The sequence below is a fragment of the Hemitrygon akajei genome, chromosome 16 (genome assembly GCF_048418815.1).
Source record: "Hemitrygon akajei chromosome 16, sHemAka1.3, whole genome shotgun sequence".
Taxonomy (NCBI): domain Eukaryota; kingdom Metazoa; phylum Chordata; class Chondrichthyes; order Myliobatiformes; family Dasyatidae; genus Hemitrygon; species Hemitrygon akajei.
Window position 1 is genome coordinate 33620125 of NC_133139.1, and position 22382 is coordinate 33642506.

A 22382-nucleotide genomic window follows, 5' to 3' on the forward strand; every position below is an offset into this window, starting at 1 on the left:
CATCTGGCCCAGGACACTGGGTAATTGATTAGGTGCTGCATGATCTGGCCAATTAACTCTTGCTTATATTAAAACTACCATCTGTTTATTCTATACCTACGATGAGTCATTAAAAATCTTAATTAAAAAAAATATCTTTAAACTTCATCCAACATGAGCGGTGGAGTCCGTTTCTGGATTAGAAACCTACATAGCTAAACCCAAGAACTTCATTCTATAAAATAATTCAGTTTCTTAACTGTAGTGGCTCATAAATGCCTGATAATGTTTGTGGTGTTTAGATAATTTCATAAAATAGTTAAACTGAAAATAAATCCTGTAATTTTGCTTCAAATCTGCAATTCCCAGTGTTCATAGCAACTATTATTTTAGCTTTACTATTTATCAAGTTAAATTTTTTACATGTCAGAAACTAAGTAAAAATCTAAAATACAACTGAAAATATGGGGGAAGCAGAACAGTGAGAATTTGTAACAAGGATGGTGTATGTTAATTTTATCTAGTATCCTTGATTGGAACTGAGTATGTAAACACAAAATTTTGGTTTTAAAAAAATTGCAATGATTTAAGTATTGATTAGTATCTACATTTGGAATTATCATTCAGAGTGGTTATCCAAAAAGACTGCTTAAGAGGCCTTTCAACATGGACCATGTTAAGTTATACAGTACTGAGCAAAAGTCTGAGGCACATTTTTTAAAATCTGTAAAATGACGATGCTTTCAAAAATAATGAAATGAAAAGTTTCTGAATATCAAAGTAAAATCTATAAAGAGCAGTAAACAGTTTAAAAAAAACACTAAAACAAATCAATATTTGGTGTGACCACCCTTTGCCTTTAAAACTGCATCAATTCTGTCAGGTACACTATTGTGCTGTTTTATAAGAAAATTGGCTGGCAGGTTGTTCCAAGCATCTTGGAGAATTTGCCGTAGTTCTTTGCAGAATTTGGCTGTCTCTCTTGGTTCTGTCTCTTCAGGTAATCCCTGACAGCCTTGATAATGTTGAGATCAGGGCTCTGTGGAAGCCATACTGTCTGCTGCAGAACTCCTTATTCTTCCTTTCATCGAAGATTGTTCGTTATGACATTGGCTGTGTTTTTGGGATAATTGTCCTGCTGCAGAATGAAATTGGGACCGATCAGACGCCTCCCTGATGCTATTGCGTGATTGATGAGAATCTGCTTGTACTTCTCAGCATTGAGGATTCCTTTAATTCTGATCAGATCACCAACTCTATTTGCAGAAATACAGCCCAAACCTTCAGGGCATCACCTCTGTGCTTAACTGTTGGCTGCAGGCACTCACCCATGTTGTGCACTCTGTCTCTTTTACAGACAAACTGCCTCTTGTTTGATCCAAAATTTTTCAAATTTTGATTCGTCAGTCCAGTTCATTGCCCTAGTCCTTTGTTTTTGTGTGTAGGTGAACTCTTGGCTTTGTTTCTACTTCGGAGGAATAGTTTTTTGGCAGCAACTCTTCCATGAAGGCCACTTCTGACAAGACCTCTCCAGACTGTAGAAGCTGTATTTGGGTTCCAGTGGTTTCTGTGAGTTTGAAGCTGATAGCAGTGCTGGACTTATTCCAATTCAGAAGGGATGTCAATTTAATGTGTCACTTGTATGATGCACGCAGTTTCTGTGGTTGACCATTGTGTTTCTGGTCCTCCACCTTACTTGTTCAAAAGAGCTTGGACAGCACATTCTTGAAACTCTTGTTCTTTTGAAGGGTCTTGGCCCGAAACGTTGACAATACACTTTTCTGTAGACGCTGTCAGGCCTTTTGAGTTTCTCCAGCATTTTGTGTATATTGCTTAGATTTCCAGCATCTGCAGATTTTCTCTTGTTTGTGATTTACCTACAAAGTATTCAAGTTTTTATTTGAAAAGTGGTCTATTGCTTAACGTGTTATATGTTTAACAAAATACAAGCTTTTGTCTAACTTTTTTTTGAAAATGACTGGAAATTTAAAATTTGCTCTTTTCCACTTACTAATGCAGAAGACAAAAATAAACTTCTGAAACAAAATTTACACAAAAATCTAGGGTTCCTAAAGACTTCAGCACAGTCTGTACATGAGAATCCCCTCTTAGCTAAATAGTAGTGTTGGTTTTATCCATGGGGCATGTTCCAGCAAGATTCAACATTTTTGAATATAAAGGGTAAATGTGCAAAGCCTATATTCTAAACTGGTTTGCTAATATTAAGTATATGAACTAACTTTTTGTGTGCAGTATGCCTATTATTGATATTTGTATTGAGGCAAGCAATTGAAAATCAGGACCCAATTTGAATTTATTAGAACTAGAACATAAATTAAAAATGGAATTCAATGCATTAATAATATTATAAATAAGAAAAATTGCAAACTATAGTGGTCCTATTAGTAGTGATGCAAGTATAACCAGGTTATGTGCAGGAGTTAAATGCAACAATTTTTAAAAAAAACTTAATGAATTAAGAACGTGTTGTGGATCATTGTGTTCTTTATTCCATTGAGTTTTAATTGTGAATTATGCCTTTTTGTTTTTAGGAACTCCAGTCAATCGGATTCCCATTATGGCTAAGCAGGTTCTGGATCTCTATATGCTCTATGTATTGGTCACTGAGAAAGGGGGCCTAGTGGAAGTCATTAATAAGAAGCTTTGGAGGGAAATTACCAAAGGCCTGAACTTGCCCACTTCTATCACAAGTGCTGCCTTTACACTCAGAACTCAGTGAGTTACAAATGAAGATTTGATAGTTTGCTGGAAATTGCTAGGTACAATTTTAAAACTTAGCAAGCAATAGGATTTTTGTCCTTTTGTAAAAAGAAATATCTTTTTTTAGTTGCAGTTCCCAAATAAGTAATTTTTACAACACTAGCCAGTCCTCCAACTTTAGCAACAGGCAGGCAACCTGAGCAAACTCTTCACCGTCTTCCTGTTGTGATGTTGAACTGAGACCATTTTTCTCCCTTGAGATCTTATGATGATCCTTTTAAAAGACAAGAAGGGTATTTTTTTCTCTCTCTGTGCCCAGGCCAATGTCTCTTAACAAATTTAACTAAAACAGTTGAATTCTGATTGTTATCTCATTGTTGTTTGTAGAATAAATTGACTACTGCATTCTTTAAAATTATTACAATAATGACTACATCCTTTTCTTTAGAAAATAATTGCAGTGATGTGCTTTGGAGTGCCCTCAATTTTTAAAGGGAATAGTATAACATTTGAATTTTTTTTTAACGCTTTTATGAAGTATAATTCAGAACATTTATTTAACAATTACTGATATTTACTTTATATTTAATGTTCTGAACCAAGTTGTTTTGAAGAATACCATTAACGGTGATTAAGAATGGGAAAGAATGTTCTGATTTGAATGTTTTATTTTTACCAAAATTGGAATGTTCAGTTTAAGTTGCCCTTAATTTTACAACAGTAAAAACCTAATTTTTTTCTTTAACGCTTTGTGAAAGCTGATTTGCAGCTGTTGAATATAAGGAAAGCGACTTCAGTGCTTTTTTTCCCCTTTTGCAAGCTTTACAGTTGTACTCATAGAGACATACAACACAGAAACAGGCCTTTCAGCTGACCACATCCACACTAAAAAATTGGGAACCTACCCATATTAATCCTATCCTCCAGCACTTGGTCCACAACTTTCTATATCTAGACAATTCAAGTGCTCATCTAGACACTTAAATACTGCCACTGACTCTGCTTCAACCACTTAATCAACCAGTATATCTATTCAGATAAACTTTATCTCTGATATAGGGAAAGGTTTCCTGGAGCACATCCAATCTATTCCCTTCATGATCTTGTATACTTCAATCCTGACAACCTCCACTCCAAGGAGATCAAGTTTCTCATACTGCTCTATCCTAGGCAACATCTCGTAAATCATTCCAACATTTTCCCATCTCCTATGATGTGGTAGACAGAACCGCATGGAATGTCTGATTTGAGATCTGAACAATGTTTTGTAAACTTGGAACATAACCTCTTGTGTTCAGTATCCTGACTAATAAAGGCAAGCATCCCATATGTTGTTTTAACCACATTACCTACTTCTGCTGCCACCTTCCATCTTTGGACTTGTAGATTAAGGTACCTCTGTTTCTCATTACATTTTTGGTGGCTAGCATCCATTACGTAACGTATGTCCTAGCTTTGTTGGTATTCTTAAAATGTGTCAAAAAATTGGTCAGACAGAATATGGCCATGCCAAAGCCACCTTATAATGCAATGCATCAAGTACCGCTGCTTTATATCTGAAGACATGCAGTAACCTTTGCTGAATTTTCCAGCTGTAAAGTATGTTTTCTTTGTAAATACTAATGAAAACTACAGTATTGACCTATACTCTGTCTGCATAGATTGTCTCCATAGGACCCTACTTTTTCCCTAGTTATTCTTTTTCCTTTAATAACCTTATTAAACATTTTAGCCCTATCCTCTAATGACATTTTGTGAACCCTCTTTGTCTTCCTTTTTGCTTTCCTACACTTTGAATTATCTATGCAGGCTTCCCTGCAATTTACTACAAACCCTCTGACTGCTATAGCCACTTAAGACTATGCATTTTCACACTTCGTCTCTCATAATGACGCTATTCCTCTCATTTTCTGAGTCCACCACATCTGTTCTCCAGATGAGGCTTTCCACTCTAGGATATCTGAGGTATCCTTTTAGAGTAATTGAACTGCCCCTCCCCTCTTGCTGTAGTGATGGAGCACTCATCCACATTTTCTCCTCCATAAAGTTCTCCTGTTCCTTACCTTTCCACTAGCCACGCATGCAGCATGTTATTATTCAAAACTTCTGCCAGGTTCAATGTCATCCCACCACCAGCCACCTTTCCTCCCCTCCCCACCCTTTTGTTTTCTACAGGAACTACGATTAGATGACACCTTGGTTTACTCATTCTACCCCACCCATCCCTCCTCCTCTCCATGTACTTTTCCCTGTAACCATGGAAGGAGTAACACCTGTCCCTACATCATCTTTCTCACCATTGTCTGGACCCTAAACTGTTCTACCTGAGACATTAATTTGCATCTCCTCAAACCTTGTTTAGACCATTAGACCATAAATTATAGGAACAGAATTAGGCCATTTGGCCCATTGAATCTGGTCCACCATTTCATCATGGCTGATCCATTTTTCCTCTCAGCCCTAATCTCCTGCCTTCTCCCAGTATCCCTTCATGCCCTGACCAATCAAGAATCTGTCAGTATCTGCCTTAAATATTCATAAAAACTTGGCCTCCACAGCTGCCTGTGTCAACGAATTCCAGATTCACTCCTCCTCATTTTTCTGTGAATACAGGCCCAGAGGCCATCAAATAGTCTTCATGTGACAAGCCTTTTAATCCTGAAATCATTTTCGTGAAACTCCTTTGAACCCTCTCCAGTTTCATCATATCCTTTCTAAGGGGCCCAAAACTGCTCACAGTTCTCCAAGTGAGGCCTCAGCAGTGGTTTATAAAGTCTCAACATTACATCCTTGCTTCTATATTCTATTCCTCTTGAAATTAATGCTAACATCACATTTGCCTTCCTCACCACAGACTCAGCCTGCAAACTAACCTTTAGGGAATCTTGCACAAGGAGCCCAAGTCCCTTAGCACCTCAGTTTTTTTTGTATTTCTCTACATTTAGAAAATAGTCAACCCTTTCATTTCTTCTATCATAGTGCATGACTGTACACTTTCTGACACTGTATTCCATCTGTCTTTTCTTTGCCCATACTCTTAATCTAAGTCCTTCTGTAGCCTCTCTACTTCCATAAAACTATGTGCCCCTCCAACTATCTTCATATCATCTGCAAACTTGCAACAAAACCATCAGTTCCATCATACAAATCATAAAGAATCAGTTCCAATACAGACCACTGTGGAACACCACTAGTCACTGGCAGCCAACCAGAAAAGGCTCCCTTATTCCCACGCTTTGCCTTGTGCCAGTCAGCCACTGCTTTGCCCATGCTAGAATCTTTCCTGCAATACCATAGGCTCATAGCTTGTTCATCAGCCTTGTGTGTGGCACCTTGTGAAAAGGCCTTCTGAAAATCCAAGTACACATCAACGGAATCTCGTTTGTCTGTCCTGCTTGTTATTTCTTCAGACTTCCAACAAATTTATCAGACAAGATTTTCCCTTGAGGAAACCATGCTGTCTACAAGTATCCTGTGACGTCATCCTTAATAATTGACTCTAACATCTTCCCACCCACTGAGGTCAGACCGACTGGCCTATTATTTCCTTTCTTCTGACTCTCTCCCTTCTTGAAGAGTGGAATGACATTTGCAGTTTTCCATCTTTGGAACCATTCCACAATCTCTTTAGCCATCTCTTTCAGAACCTTGAGGTTTACACCATCTAATTTCTTTTTTTTTTACCAACGGAGTCACTCCATCCTGTGTGCCTTCCTGCCTATCCTTTCGATACAATGTGTACCCTTGAACATTAAGCTCCCAGCTATAATCTTTCACCATGATTCAATGATGCTTACAACATCATACTTGCTAATTGTTTGTAGTACTCAGTGGTATCAATATGATCTCTCCTACATCAGTGACACCAAGCACAGACCAAACAGCCGAATTGCCAAGGACCAGTGCTCTATCCACCATCTCCTGCTGGAGATCCTGGTTTTTACCCATTTTAATACCCCTCTCATTTCCTGCACTGATGTGCCTGTTCTCAGTCATGTCATGTTTTATTTTTATGAAATTTGCATTTCTCCAATTTAAGATCTTTATTTCTGGTCCACTCCTATCTCTTTCCAGAACCACTTTGAAAGATAACGAGTTACTTACTGAAAAATGTTACCCCACTGACATTCCCTCCACTTGATTGTCCTTACTCCCTGAAATGAGGTCTACTATTTCTCCTCCCTTTTTGGTCTATCAACACATCCTGTGACAAGAAGCTCTCCTGGGCACACTTCTTAAGTCCCACACCTGCTGAGCCTTTCCCACTTAAGTAGTCCATTTAACATTTGGGAAATTGAAATAGTCTGGTACTTGTATCCTTATTTTTAATGTACATTTACTTACATATCTGTCTATCTCCTGTTGTGTTAGGAGTCTGTAATATACCCCCAACAAATTAACAACACCCTTTTTGTCCCTAATATCTACCCATGTTGCCTCATTCAAAGAGCCCCCAGCAAAGTAAAAACATCCTCTTTGTCACTAACATCCTCCCTCGTAATTGAAGTAATTTATTCCTTTCCTAACATTGCAATGACAGCTCACGTTAATCCCTCTGTCTTTTTTGAAAAATTCACCTGCCAACTCAGTTTAAATCTTCTCCAACAACACTAGTAAGCCTCTCCTTTCTAGTTTAAATACAATCTTTCCTGCTTGTACAGGTTTCACATCCTTCTTCAGGAATGGTCCCAATAATCAGGAACCTAAAGCCCGTCCTCCTGCACCATGCATTTAGCCATGCATTCATCTGACCTATCCTTTTTCTGTACATGCTAGCTCTTGGAACCAGAAGTAATCCAGAGATTATAACCTTTTTGAGGTTCCAAAGGTTTGTTACAACCTTTAGCTCTTTAAGTGGCTACCAAGCTCTTTAAACTCGTGTTGCAGGATCTCATCTCCTAACTATGTCATTTACCACTATTAACCACATAATGCTATTACCATCTGTTCACACTTCCCCTTCGGAGTGTCCTGCAGCTGTTGTGCTGTGCTTGCTTTTGAGAGCATGTTATTTTTCTGTATTCCCTCTTTCAAAATAACATCTACAGCTGATATAATCAATGCTGTCACCGTGTACCTATGTGCATACATTACTGAACAATGCTAAAAGCTTATTTATTAGAAGCAATTGTTATATTTAAAAATCAAAATGTATTATAAGGCAGGTTACTTAGCTTTATTCTTATCAACTGTTTGTTACAAAAATCTGCAAAATTGTATTAACTTTTCAATACATGTAATGTGAAAATTAAAATGCTTCAATTTCCCCTGTTGTCATATTATTTCAGATTCTCCTAAATTTCTTACTTAATCATTGCTTGTTTTAATGACTGCCACCCATAAATAAAGCATAGATGAATGCCTAAATCGTTTTGTAATTCATGTGTGTATGACTTTGAAAACTGTACCCATATGGTTTGATTTCCCATCACTATAATTGTAACTGGTCACTTTCTTGTTCCAGTAACAGGTTGTTTCATTTTTCTTTTAGATATATGAAATACCTCTATCCATATGAATGTGAGAAGAGAGGTCTGAGCTCTCCTAATGAATTGCAGGTTGCTATTGATAGTAATCGGCGGGAAGGTCGAAGACACAGCTTCGGATCAAGTCTTTATAGCTACTCTCCAAGTGGAACATCTTCAGCATTATCGTCTCCCAAAATACAAGTGCCTACAACAGGTCCAGCAGTGACTAATGGCAGTCCCATAAGCCAGCTGGTTAAAATAAAGAAAGGTATTTAATTTGATTTTGCGGCTAATTTATTAGAATTAGCACTTTTTGGTACATTGAAAATGTAATTCTTAAATAGCTTTTGAACAATCATGGGGTAGTTTTTCCATCCTAGCATCTTTACCAATGCTGGGTGTTACTCGAGTATCCAATAGAAATCTGAGTTTCCAGTATACACAGATGACAGATGTACATAGTTTTTTTGGTAAGTTCCTTTTTATGCTTTGTAATGACATTTTATATTTAATTTTTGTCTATTCCAAGTGCTTCTTCCTATAGATGCTGCCTGCCCTGTTGCGTTCCACCAGCATTTTGTGTGTGTTGCTCCAAACGTGCCGACAGTTTTGAAAGCCTGTGAATCTGAAATTGTGGCTTGGGATTGGTGGGGACATTCTCATCAGTGTATCACTTCTTTTGGCTGTGCTGATGCAACCTATGTATTGTCCTGGGGCTGTGGTAAAGTGTTGGGAACCAGAAAATTCTGAAGGAAGCCATACTGAAATAAGGAGTATGAGCTAGGAGCAGGAAACTAGCAATTAAAGAAAAACAGTCTATCTGCCTCAAAATTGCATTGATATAATTGAAAAGTTTAAAAAAAAACAGGTGTTGGAAATCTGCAGTATACACTCAGTGGTCACTTTATTAGCTACACCTTTCTAGCACTGAGTAGGACTACTCTCCCTTTGCCCCAAAGTCTTGAGTTCTTCATGGCATGGATTCAACAAGGTGCTGGAAGCATTCCATCGAGATTCTGGTCCATGATGACTTGACAGCATCACACAGTTGCTGCAGATTTATCAGCTGCACATTCGTGCTACGAATCTCCTGTTTCACCACATCCCAAAGGTGCTTTGTTGGATTGAGATCTGGTGATTGTGGTGGCCATTGCAGTACACTGAACTCATTGTCATGTTTATGGAGCCAGCTTGAGATGACGTATGCTTTGTGACAGTGTGCTATCCTGCTGTAAGTATCCTTTAGAAAATGGGTAGAATGTAGCCATAAAGGCATGCATATAGTTGGCAACAATACTCAGGTAGGCTGCAGCATTTAAACAATGCTCAATTGGTATTAAGGGCCTATTGTGTGCCAAGAAAACATTTCCCACACCATTACACTATCACCACCTCCACCAGCCTGAACCATTGACAGAAAGCAATATGGATACGTGAATTAGTGTTGTTTACACCAATTCTGACCCTACCATCTACATGTCACAGCAGAAATTGAGATTTGTCAGAGCAGACGATGTTTTTTCAATCTTCAACTGTCCAGTTTTGGTGAGGCAGTGCCCACTGTAGACTCATTTTACTGTTCCATGTTGACATGATAGCATCACGCAGTTGCAGTTCTACTCCCAGTGTGATCCTCTGCTGCTGTAGCCCATACACTTGAGTGTTTGACGTGTTGTGTGTTCAGAGATACTCTTCTGCACACCACTGTTGTAACAGGTGTTATTTGAGCTGCTGTCGCCTCCCTGTCAGCTTGAACCAGTTTAGCTATTCTCCTCTGACCCCTCTCATTAACAAGGCATTTTCACGCATAAAAGTGCTGCTCACTGGATGTTTTTTTTTGTTTTGTTTTGCGCGCCATTCTTTGTAAACTCAAACTGTTGTGTGTGTGAGTGGAGTCCCAGGAGATCAGCAGTTTCTGAGATACTTGAATGACCCTTCTGGCACCAACAATCATTCCATGGTCAAAATAACTTTGGTCACATTTCTTCCCATTCTGATGTTTGGACTGAACAGCAACTGAACCTCTTAACCACGTCTGCATGCTTTTATGCATTTAGGTGCTGCCACATGATTAGCTGATTAGATATTTGCATTAATGAGCAAATGTACAGGTGTATCAAATAAATTGGATGCTGAGTGTAAACAAAGTGCTGGAAACACTTAAGCAATTTAGGCAGCATCAGTGGATAGGGAAACTGAATTATATTTTTAGGATATCAACCCTTCATAACATCATTTTATTGATCAACAAATAAAATAATAGGGGAAGGAAATGAAGCTGGCTGACAGTTGCATGTGGATGGTGGTTGTTGTAAAGAAGGGTATGTGTGAGAACACCTGGATAGATAGAAAGAGAGAGAAAGGGTTGGTGGGGAGGCAAGTTACCTGTAATTGAATAATTCAATGTTCTTGGTAAATTGGTTTTATTATTGTCACATGGACCAATGTACAATGATAAACTTTCTTTTGCATGCCACTCATACAGATTGTTTCATTACAACAATGCACTGAGGGTAGTACAAGGGAAAACATTGACAAAATGCAAAATGAAGTGTTACTGTCACAGAAAGGTGCATTGCAGGTTTACAATAATGTGCAAGGTCATAATGAGGTAGATAATGGGGTCAAGAGTCCATTTTACTGCATTTGGCAACTGTTCAATAGTCTTGTAATAGTGGAATAGAAGCTGTCCTTGAGCTTGATAGTATGTGCTTTTAGGCTTTTGTATCTTCTGCCTGATTAAAGAGTGGGGGAGAGGGGGAAGAAGAGAGAATGTCTGGGATGACTGACCCTTTAATTATGTTATTTGCTCCAGCGAGAAGCGTTGAGAATCTTTGGAGGGAGGCCTGCTTACATAATGTGCTGAGCTCTCTCCACAACCCTCTACAATTTTGGATATATTAGCTGACATGCCAAACCGTGATGCATCCAAAACTAGTGCTTTCTGTGGTGTATCTATAAAAAATTGGCAAGGGTCAGATTTCTTTAGCCTCCTGTGGAAGTAGAGGCACTGGTGAACTTTCTTGGCTGTGGTTTCTGTGATTGGACCAGGATAGGCTATTGGTGATGTTCACAATAAGTAACTTGAAACTCTCAACCTTCTTAATCTTAGAGTCATTGTTGTAAACACAAGTATGATGCCATGTCATTAGGTTCCCTGTCTCCTCGTACTCTACTCCAACTCGGCTCACTGTGAATCCTCGCAGACTTGTCGATGGAATTAGGCCACACTGGCCAGAGTCGTGAGTGTATAGAGTGTAGAGTAGGAGGCTAAGGGAGAAGCCTTGTGACTCATCAGTGCTGAGGAAAAAACAAATTGCTGGAGAAACTCTTGAGTCAGGCAGCATTTATGGAGGGAAATGAAAGTCGATACCTTTTATCTGGACTGAAAAAGTAGATGGGATATAGCCTTACGTAGTCAGGGGAAGGGGCAGGGTTGTAAATTATCACCTGGGTATTATACAACCAGACAGCAACTGGATCCTTGACTGATTGCAGTCTGTTGGTCAGAAAGTCAAGGATCCAGTTGCTGTCTGGTTGTATAATACCCAGGTGATAATTTACAACCCTGCCCCTTCCCCTGTCTACGTAAGGCTATATCCCATCTACTTTTTCAGTCCAGATAAAAGGTATCGACTTTCATTTCCCTCCATAAATGCTGCCTGACTCGAGTTTCTCCAACAATTTGTTTTTTCCTTCCAAATTCCAGAAACTGTAATTTGTATTGTGTCTGTCATTATTGATACTTTTTCAACTTCGTAATTATTACCCACAGAGAACAAGAGGCATTTTAGCCCAGCAGATTTATGCTCTCAATATTGGTTTCTGATCAACAAACTTATTTTTTGATGTATGAAAATCATCCCATTTTGTTGTGAAGTAATGGGAAAAAAATGTTAGATGTGGAAAAAAAGAAAGTTATAAAGAAATTGCTCTTTTCTTCAGAGGCCTCAAAATTGTTCAAATAGCAGTCTTAATTCTAAATATTTATGAAGGTTATGTCATTTTGATGTGTATCATTGTTTTTGCAGAGGAAGATTCAGTTATTCCACTAACAATGGGTGGTAGACTTCCTCTTTCATTGACTGGTCACCAGGTAGCTGCAGCTCAAGCTGCGGTTGCTGCACAAGCTGTGGCATTAGACCAGCTGAGAGAAAAGCTAGAATCTGGAGAACCTCCTGAAAAGAAGTTGGTAGTTGGGATGGAAGAACAACAACGGCTAATGCAACGTGCTATTCAACAGAATCTACTTGCTATGACAGCCCAAATACCAATGAACATCAGAATTAACAGCCAAGGTAAAATGAACTGTATGATGTACACTACAGTATTCTTGCTTCTAAGACAGAAAATGTATGATTTTAAAATTGTGAGATGTGAATTTACTGAATTGTAGAGCATACTTTAAAGTATTTTTACATTAATTTTCGTCATGTTTATGTTTAGAGTAATATTTTGCAAATAACATTTTAAAATTAACCCAGGTCTTCCTCTAGTGAGCTTGCAGGTCTACTTGGGTAAAGTGCTTTTTTTAAACCCACTTTAATAGTGTAGAAGATAGTGTAGAAGATTAAGATATCCAAGTGTGAGCTGAAATCCTGCTTTCTGCTCAACCATGCAATTCCTGAAAATATGTACAGCCCAACAGGGTAGCAGATTCTTCACTTTTCCAGCACGTAGGAAAGTGCTCACTGAATTTGTGCAAGATTATATTAAGTAAAGTAATTTCTGTTTTACTCAAATTTAATTTGTATCTGATATTTTTGTCCATCTCTAGCAAAAACCCTCTTTAAGTAGTTCCTTGTAACTTTCCTTATGCAGCAATGGTAGGATATTACTATATGTTAAGATTATATACAGCTACTGATTGGAAGGAAATTGAAGAGCAGAAATTCCAGGCCTTAATGACTTTAAACATTGGCAGCAAATCTGTATTTGTTGTTCTCAGTGGCTCACATGACATAATTTAGTGGAATATCTGTACTCAAGTACAAATGGCTTGCATTTTGTTTCTTGCTCATAAGAGAATACATTTTTCAATTATTTCCTCTGACAACTCAATACCAAACTCCTGAAATGTGCACTCTATCAAGGTTTTTCATGGCAAAGGAAAACTGAGTTGGTTGATCTGAAAGGGGCCAACTTAATTTTCCTTTGCCATGAAAAACCTCAAAAGGGTACATGTTTCAGGAGTCTGATATTGAGTTGGCCCCTTGAAGATAACTGAGCTTAACTGGAACCTTAATGCTTGGAATATTGTTCTGAGAGAATATCACATTGGCTCTCTTAGTCTGCCAATAGATTTGGAATATTTTGCACAGATCAATTGTGCAACCTCTGAGATTCTTGCTGCATTGCATAAGTAATTTGGAAGAGTCCAAGGAGTCAGGAATATTACAGCCTGCTGGACCATGAGCTTGTAACGATTTTGACAGTTGATCTTCAAATACTGCCTTTCTCAGAAAACTTATAGCTCTGCTGCCACACTGAAGTTCATGTTAACTTTTTTTAATCAATGTCTGCCTTCATTGAGAGTTTGCTCCCAAGATACAGGAAGTAGTCCACATTTTCTAGGGTCTGTTTGCATAACACCTTATTTCCTTCAGTTAAAATAGTACACTGAAAATAGATTGATATTGGACCTCATTTTGTAGAAGGCCCATTCTCTGGTACACGTTGATGAATGAGTTGACAATAACTAAGTTCAACCTTCACACATCTTCATTCTGCAGTTAAATGGCTGAGGCTAGTGTGATCTTTCTTCTGAGTAAAGATGATCTATAAGTTTCCTTTCCTCCGTCCCCTGCCCCCGAAGATTAACCCCGCCCCAGCAGGAAGTACGTACAATGAAAGTAAGTTGCGGTGGAGTAATCTAGGGGTTTAGACTATCTAGGGACTGAAGTTCAAATCCTACCACAGAGGTTGAAATTTAAATTCAATTAATGTGTAATTTTTATCAGAACTATTCTTAATAATAATGACCACAAAAACTACCAGGTTGCCATAAAAAGTCTGCTGTTTTACTAGTGTTCCTCAGGATAATTGCCTGTTGTGATTTGTGTGTGATCCCAGACCCTCCCAGACAAATTGACTTTTAAATGGCACCTGAAATAGCCCAGTAGGTCACTCAATTCTGCCATTACTGCTACGCTCAAAACAGATCTGTAGTTTTAGAAGGTGGCTGAAAGAGCAGTTAGGTATGGACAGTAAATGCTGGGCTTGCCTGCATTGTCTAGATCTCAGGAAAATGAATGGGGAGAAGAAAGTGATGTAAGAAAGATATCAGGAAAGTATTGGGGTGATGTTGCAGCCAGTCACAAAATCATAGGATGATTTCATTATGGAAGGAGAGCATTTTGTCTGTACTGGCTCTGTGTTGACCAATCTGGATAGTCACACTACCATACCCTCTCCCTTTTTAGCTCCATAAATTTTCTCTTTACCCCAAACAGTGGTGAAAGTTTATTTTGAGGATCGGAAAGAACTGTACAGTGAAGATCCCTATGCACAGTATTGCCTTTCTTAACAGGGAGAAGCATTTTTACACAGCAAGTGATTAGACTTTAGAATATATTATGTATTCCGAAGTCTAAACACTTGCTGTGTAAAAATACTGTGCATAGGGATCTTCACTGTACAGTTCTTTATGATCCTCAAAATAAACTTTCACTGCTGTTTCCTATTACTTGTCTTATTATGCCCCTTTTATTCCATAGACTAAAATTTCATGACAAGTGTATTATCTGTTACCTTATCAAAAGCCTTTTTGAAATCTGTCTACCATATAAATCTCATTTCCTTTATAGAGCTTTATGTTATTCATCAAAAACTCTTATCAAAAGTTAGTCAGGATTGTTAGTCTTTTGACAATTCCATACTGGCTACATTTGCTTAAACGGCTGATAATTCTGTCCCGATTATAAACACAAGAGATTCTGTAGATGCTGGAAATCCTGAGCAACGCACACAAAGTGCTGGAGGACTTCACCTGATCAAGCAGTGTTATGGATGGGAATAAACAGTCAATGTGAAATATAACAGTCTTTAGAATGTGAAAACAAGAACTTCTGGGAGAACCCATGTGTTACAGGGAGAGTGTAAAACTTTACATACACAGCTCTAAAAGTCAGGTCCAAGACCCTTCATCAGGTCTGGAAAGGAAGGGATAAGAAGCCAGAATTAGAAGGTGGGGGAGGGGAAAGGCCCCTTCAATGAGACAGACGAAGCAGTAAGTTTCTTGTTTCTTAGCTTGTGCTAAATTTGCTGATCTGGAAAGTGGAACTTTTGAAAGTAGCACCAACAGGAGAATTACCCAACTCTTAATCTCTTTGCCTTTTCTCAATCAACCTCTCCACTCTCCATTATTTTGTAAATTAGTATTTCCTGCATTTCTTGTTCTTAGCCATATTTAGATAATTAGCGATATCTGTTTTCTGCATTTATTTGAAAGTGAGGTACAAAAATTTGCAGTAAAAATATGAAAGGTGTTGAAGTATATGTGGAATCATTGGGTGCCACAGTAGTGTAGCAGTTAGCATGACATTATTACAGCTCAGGGCATCAGAGTTTGGAGTTCAATTCTGGCATCCTCTGTAAGAAGTCTGTATGTCCTCCTGGTGGAATGTGTAGTTTTTCTTCGGGTCCTCCAGTTTCCTTCCATAACCAAAGATGTACTGAGTAGATTAATTGGTCATTGCAAATTGTCCTGTGATTAGATTAGGGTTAAATTGGTGTTGCGGGACGGTGCAGCTAGAACAGCCTATTCTGCGCTGCATCTCTAACTAACTAACTAAATAAATACCTCTTAATTATATCAATGGGTTGTAGTTAATTAATGATGCTGATAAAGTAAAATATTCCAGAGAGTACCAGAGATGGAAACCTGTACAGAATTGAGTGTTACACTAAAGTTTAGCAGTGGTGATCAAAATAAGATGTAATTTTACAGGAGATAAAGTTGTGAACAAATGATGGGAAGTTCAGAATAAAAGCAGAGCTGTGAAGAAGGATAAAAGAAATGAAAGGGCTAAACAGAGAAAAGTATGACTGTTGCAGAGGACTCCCAGAATGCATATGGGAAACAAAGATTTACAAAGAATTTCTAGAAACTAAACAAGGATGTACAATTAGGAAAAAATGAAAAGGATTTTATGAAAGCAAGGGTTTGTAATTATTTCATAGGGATACTTCATAGGAACGTTTAAGGTTGAGTACAATGAATAGTTGAGTTTTAGATGAGTTGTAGATTATGACAGTTGAATTGAATCATGAACTACTGAAGTGTTGATGTCTGAAGATAACAAGGGGAAGGATTACGTCTGTAGAGGCAATAGAAGAGTTTGAATTTAAGGTGATCAATTTTGGCAATGAGAATGATCCTCAATGCCCTCTGTTCATGGATTAGTCAGTAAGGGAAAATGTGACTATGTTGCTTTTTTTGCACAAACTAAAATGGGTGTTTTAATTGTTATTTAATCTATACTTCTTGTAATTCATTTTCTGAATCGTAGTGTAGTGTTTATGTCCAGCATTTATTGCCCATCCCAAATTGCTCTTGATGTTATAGTAAGCTATCTGCTTGAATTGCTACTGCATATTTTAATTGTTTTATCTTTAATTTACTTGTGGTAAAGAAGGAAGCCATATGACTCATGAAATCTGTTCAGGTTCTTGGAGCCACTTCCCCCCACTATTTTCATATAACCCATTCTCTCTCACACACCCATTAATTCCCCTTGGATTCTCCTGCCACCCATCCACTTCAGGATAATTTACAGTTGCATGTCTTTAGAATGTGAAAACCAGAACTTCTGGGAGAACCCATGTGGTCACAGGGGTAGTGTAAAACTCGACATACACAGCTGTAAAAGTCAGGATTAAACAGATAGCTGAAGCTGTGAGGTTGCAGCAATCATTGTTGAGTTGTGTCTACAACTCTGCAATTTCTTGCAGTCACGTGCATAGCATTCATCATATTCAGCTATCATACATCCAGATAGGATGTTTTTTGTGGTGCATCGATTTAAAAATTTTTTTTAGAGTTGATAAGTCATCCCAAATTTCTTCAGTCTCTGGAGGTTGTAGAGGTGTTAGTGTGATTGCTAGGTCGTGGCACCTTTGTGGTTCAACCAGGACAGGCATTTGATGATGTTCACTAAAGGAACTTGAAATTTCAACTTGAGCATCATTGATGAAGACAGAAGAATGTGCACTCTTCTTGCCCCACCCTACTACCCCCACCCTGAAGTCAATGACTAGCTCTTTAGTTATTTTATAGGAATAGCATTACACATAGTATTGTAGTGGAACTGAATTCCAAAAATGACTGGAAGTTTTAATTTCTGGACAACGAAGAATTGGCTCTTTTATTGTTATTGAAAGAAAGAAAACTTGTATTGTAGCATTCTTCTTGGCATCCTCAAAAGCACTTTTTCAATGCAGAATCTCTTTACAACGTTTAACAAACACAAACAATGTGTTTAACTTGATTCTGAGGGTGTAGATTGAGGGATTAATATTGGCATGGTATCTGGAATAATGTCAGTGGCATATTCTGTGTTCCCAGAAGAAAACTAAGTGACCTATGTTTAATGTTCCCTGAAAGGCAATACCTTTGACAACACAGTGCTCCATCTTTACAGCACTGGAAGAGCGCAACTGATTTTTTTTCCCCTTGAGGATCATTTAGAGAATATTCATGATTTGGAATGATATAAGCCATATTTTTACACTGTTATTGTTTGTATTCATTTTCCATGATATGTTAGCATTTCTCTCTTTTTCAGCAGACCGCCAGGAATCAGCATTGAACCTTGCCACAAGTGGCATGAATAGTATCAGTATGTCAGTGGAGATCAATGGAGTTGTTTATACAGGTGAATACAAAGTTTCACTTTGAATTGAATTTACTTTATTTCTTACATCCTTTACATACGGCTGGTGGTGTAATGGCATCAGCGCCGGACTTCAGAGCAAAGGCTCCTGAGTTCGAATCCAGCCAGCCCCCTTGCACGCTTTCCATCTGTGCTGGGTTGAGTGTTGAGCTGGAAACTTGGCCTCATAAAAATAAGAAAGCCTGCTAAAAAACCACCGTCGCAATGCTGTCCCAATGACTCCACTCAGAGTTGAGGGTTTTCTCCTTCTTCTTCTTCTTCTTCTTTACGTACATGAGTAAAAATCTTTATGTTACGTCTCCATCTAAATGTGCAATGTGCAATCATGGTAATTTATAATAAAAAGAACCGTCAATGTAATATAGAGTACACTCAAATCAGCATGAGTTCATCAGTCTGATAGCCTGGTGGAAGAAGCTGTCCCGAAGCCTGTTGGTCCTGGCTTTTATGCTGCGCTACTGCTTCCCGAATGGTAGCAGCGGGAATAGAATGTCCAGGATCTATAGATTGTGGTTGGGATGGTTTGTGTCCCCATTGATCTTACAGGCCCTTTTTACACACCTGTCCTTGTAAATGTCCTGAATCATGGGAAGTTCACAACTACAGATGCGCTGGGCTGTCCGCACCACTCTCTGCAGAGTCCTGCAATTAAGGGAGGTACAGTTCCCATACACCACCGTAGTCCAAGAACAGCATTCTCACATAAGCATCCTTCTTCTCCAGATGTGTAAGGACGGTATATAGACCGGTGGCTATTGCATCATCTGTCGATCAGTTGTGTTGGTAGGCAAATTGTAGGGGGTCCAGTTTGAGTGGTAGCAAGCTGCAGATGTAATCCTTGACCAGCCTCTCAAGGCCTCTAATCTTAGACTCCCCCACTATGGGGAGCATCCTCTCCACATTTATTATATCTAGGCCTTTCAATATTCAATAGGTTTTAATAACATTCTCTTCCCCCCCCCCCCCCCCCATTCTTCTAATCTCCAGCGAGTCAGTGAGTATGGGCCCAGAGCCATCAAATGCTCCTCATAAGTTAACCCTTTTCTTTCCTGAAATTTTTCTTGTGAACCTGCTCTGGACCCTCTCCAATGCCAGCACATCTTTACTTAGAAAAGGGGCCCAAAACTGCTCACAATACTTCAAGTGAAGTCTGACCAATGCCTTATAAAGCCTCAGCATTACATCTTTGTTTTTATATTCTAGTCCTCTCAAAGTGATTGCTAATATTGCAATAGCCTTCCTTCCCACAGACTCAACCTACAAGTTAATCTTTAGGAAAGCCTGCATTCACAAATCCCTTCGCACCTGATTTTTAAAAATTGTTTCTCCCCATTTAGAAAACAGTCTACACCTTTATTCCTTCTACCAACGTGCATGGCCATATACTTCCCCACACTATATTAAGTCTTCCTTTTCTTTGCCCATTCTCCTAATCTATCTAAGCCCTTCAGCAGCCTCCCTGCTTCCTCAGCGCTATCTGCTCCTCCAGCTATCTTCATGTTATCTGAAAACCTGGCCACAAATTCATCAATTTCATTATATGAATCATTGACATACTGTATAATGTGAAAAGAAGCGGTCCCAACATCGACCCCTGTGACACACCACTTGTCACTGGCAGCCAACCATAAAAGGCCCCCTTTATTCCCACTCTTTGCCTCCTGCCAGTCCTTTATAACCATGCTACTATCTTCCCTGTAATACAATTAGAAAAAATGGGATATCCTAGTGGCCACCCATTTTAATTCTACTTCCCATTCCCATTCCGACATGTCCATCCATGGCCTCCTCTACTGTCATGATGAGGCCACACAAGCTTTGGAGGAACAACATCTTCTACTCCATCTGGGTAGCCTCCAACCTGATGGCATGCACATCGATTTCTCGAACTTCTGCTAATGAACCCCACCCCCACACATTCCACATCCCCTTTTCCCTCTCTCACAATATCACCTTCTCTAGCCATAGTCTCCCTCTGCTGCTCCTCCTGCTTTTTCTTTCTTCCATGGCCTTCTGTCCTGTCTTATTAGATTCCTGCTGCTTCAGCCCTGTATGTCTTTCACCAATCAACTTCCTAACTCTGTACTTCACCCCTCCCCAACCCCCTCCAGGTTTCACCTATCACCTTTGTGTTTCTCCCTCCCCTTCCCCCCCCACCCTATAACTCTGACTCCTCATCTCCTTTTCTCCAGCTCTGCTGCTGAAGAGTCTCAGTCCAAAATGTTGATTGTACTCTTTTCCATAGATGCTGCCTGGCCTGCTGAGTTCCTCCAACAATTTGTGTGTGTTGCTTGGATTTCCAGCACCTGCAGATTTTCTCTTGTTTGCAATGGGCTTTTACTTGTTTAGCAGCCTCACGTGTGGCACCTTGTCAGAGGTCTCAAGTAAACAACATCCACTGACTCTCCTTTGTCTATCCTTCTAGTTATTTCCTCAGTGAATTCGAACAGATTTATCAGGCAGGATTTCTCCTTTAGGAAACCATGCTGTGGCCTATTTTATCATGTGCCTCCAAGTAACTCACCTCATCCTTAGTAATGGACTCCTATATCTTTCCAACCACCGAAGTCAAGCTAACTGCCCTATTTATTTTTTTTCTGCCTCCCTCACTTCTTAAAAAGTGGAGTGATATTTGCAATTTTCCAATCCTCCAGAACTATTTCACAGTTCAAAGAAAATTTATTATCAAAGTACATGTATATCATATATACAACCCTGAAGCATAGACAGTAAATCCTAGGTACAGGTGTCCCCTCCCCCTTTACAGAGGTAGAGCTTTCCTATGAAACCTTTCTTAAGCCGAAATGACGTAAAGCAAAGAACCATTAATTTATGTGAAAATTTTTTGTAAAAGCGAAAATCCTCTTTGTAATGCGAAAACAGGTTACTAATGCAGGTCTTTGGCGAAATGGCGTAAAGTGAACATTCGTAAAGCGGGGGACACCTGTATACAATAGAATCAGTGAAAGACCGCCACCCAACAGGACAAACAGCCAATGTGCTAAAGAGAATAAACTCTGCAAATTCAAAAGTGAGAAGAAAGAAGCAAGAGCAATAAATATTGAGAACATGAGGTGATGATTCCTTGAAACTGAGTCATTAGGTTGTGGGAACAGTTCAGTGATGGAACAAGTGAAGTTGAGTAGTTGTTCCCTTTGGTTCAGAGCGTGATGGTTGAGGGGTAATATCTGTTCTTGTACCTGGTGGTATGGGTTCTGAGGCTTCAGTACCATCTTTGTGTTGGCAGCAGCAAGAAGAGAACATGATCTAGGTGGTGGGGGTGCCTGATGGTGGATGCTGCTTTCCTGCAACAGCACTCCATATAGATGTGCTCAATGGTGTGGGGGGGGGGGGGCTTTGCCATGATGCAACCAGTCAATATACTCTCCATCACACATCTATAGAAGTTTGTTGAAGTTTTAAATGTATCTTCACAAACTTCTGAGGAAGTAGAGGCACTGCAGTGCTTTCTTCATAATTGCACTTATGTGCTGGGCCCAGGACAGGTCCTCTGAAATGATAACACCGAGGAATTTATTTGCTGACCCTCTCCACCTCTGATTCTCCTGATGAGACTGGCTCATGGACCTTCAGTTTCCTCCTCCTGAATTCAAAACTCAGCTCTTTGGTCTTGCTGACATTGAGTGAGAAGTTGCTGTTGTGGCACCACCCAGCCAGATTTTCAGTTTCCTTTCTATATGCTGACACGTCACCACCTTTGTTTTGGGCTATGACAGTAGTGTCATCAGCAAACTTGAATATGGCATTGGAGCTATATTTTAGCCGCTCAGTCATAAGTATAAAGCAAATAGAGCAGGGAGCTAAGCACACAGCCTTGTGGTGCACCTGTGCTGTTGGAGATTGTGGAGGAGATGTTGCCAATCCGGACTGACTGGGTCTGCAAGTGAGGAAATTGAAGATTCATTAGCACAAGAAGGTATTGAGGCTGTAGTTTTGAAGCTTATTTATTATTTGAGAGGGAATGATAGTATTGAATGCTGAGCTGTAGTCTATAAAAAGCGTCTTAATGTATGCAGCTTTGCTGTCCAGATGTTCCAGGGTTGAGTCAAGAGCCAATAAAGTGGCATCTGTTGTGGACCTATTGTGCTGTAGGCAAATTGGAGCAGATCTAAATTACTTCTCAGGCAGGAGCTGATATGTTCATCACCAACCTCTCAAAGCATTTTATCACAGTGGGTGTAAGTGCTATTGGACAATGGTCATTGAGGAAGGTTACCATGTTCTTCTTGAGTGCCGGTATAATTGAAGCCTGCTTGAAATGTGGGTAAATGGGACTGATAAAGCGAGAGGTTAAAGATAT

General features: G+C 39.2%; 1 protein-coding gene across 2 annotated transcripts in view; it reads left to right on the forward strand.

Annotated features, from left to right (window-relative positions):
- arid3a (AT-rich interactive domain 3A) overlaps positions 1-22382 on the forward strand; it is an 87114-nt gene that overhangs the window by 54201 nt on the left and 10531 nt on the right. The window contains exons 3-6 of one of the 2 annotated variants that reach the window (XM_073068665.1): positions 2532-2715; positions 8192-8436; positions 12200-12466; positions 17954-18043. In XM_073068665.1, coding sequence (XP_072924766.1) covers positions 2532-2715; positions 8192-8436; positions 12200-12466; positions 17954-18043 — 786 coding nt within the window. The remainder of the gene's footprint in view (positions 1-2531; positions 2716-8191; positions 8437-12199; positions 12467-17953; positions 18044-22382) is intronic. The other variant, XM_073068666.1, reaches the window with a different exon arrangement.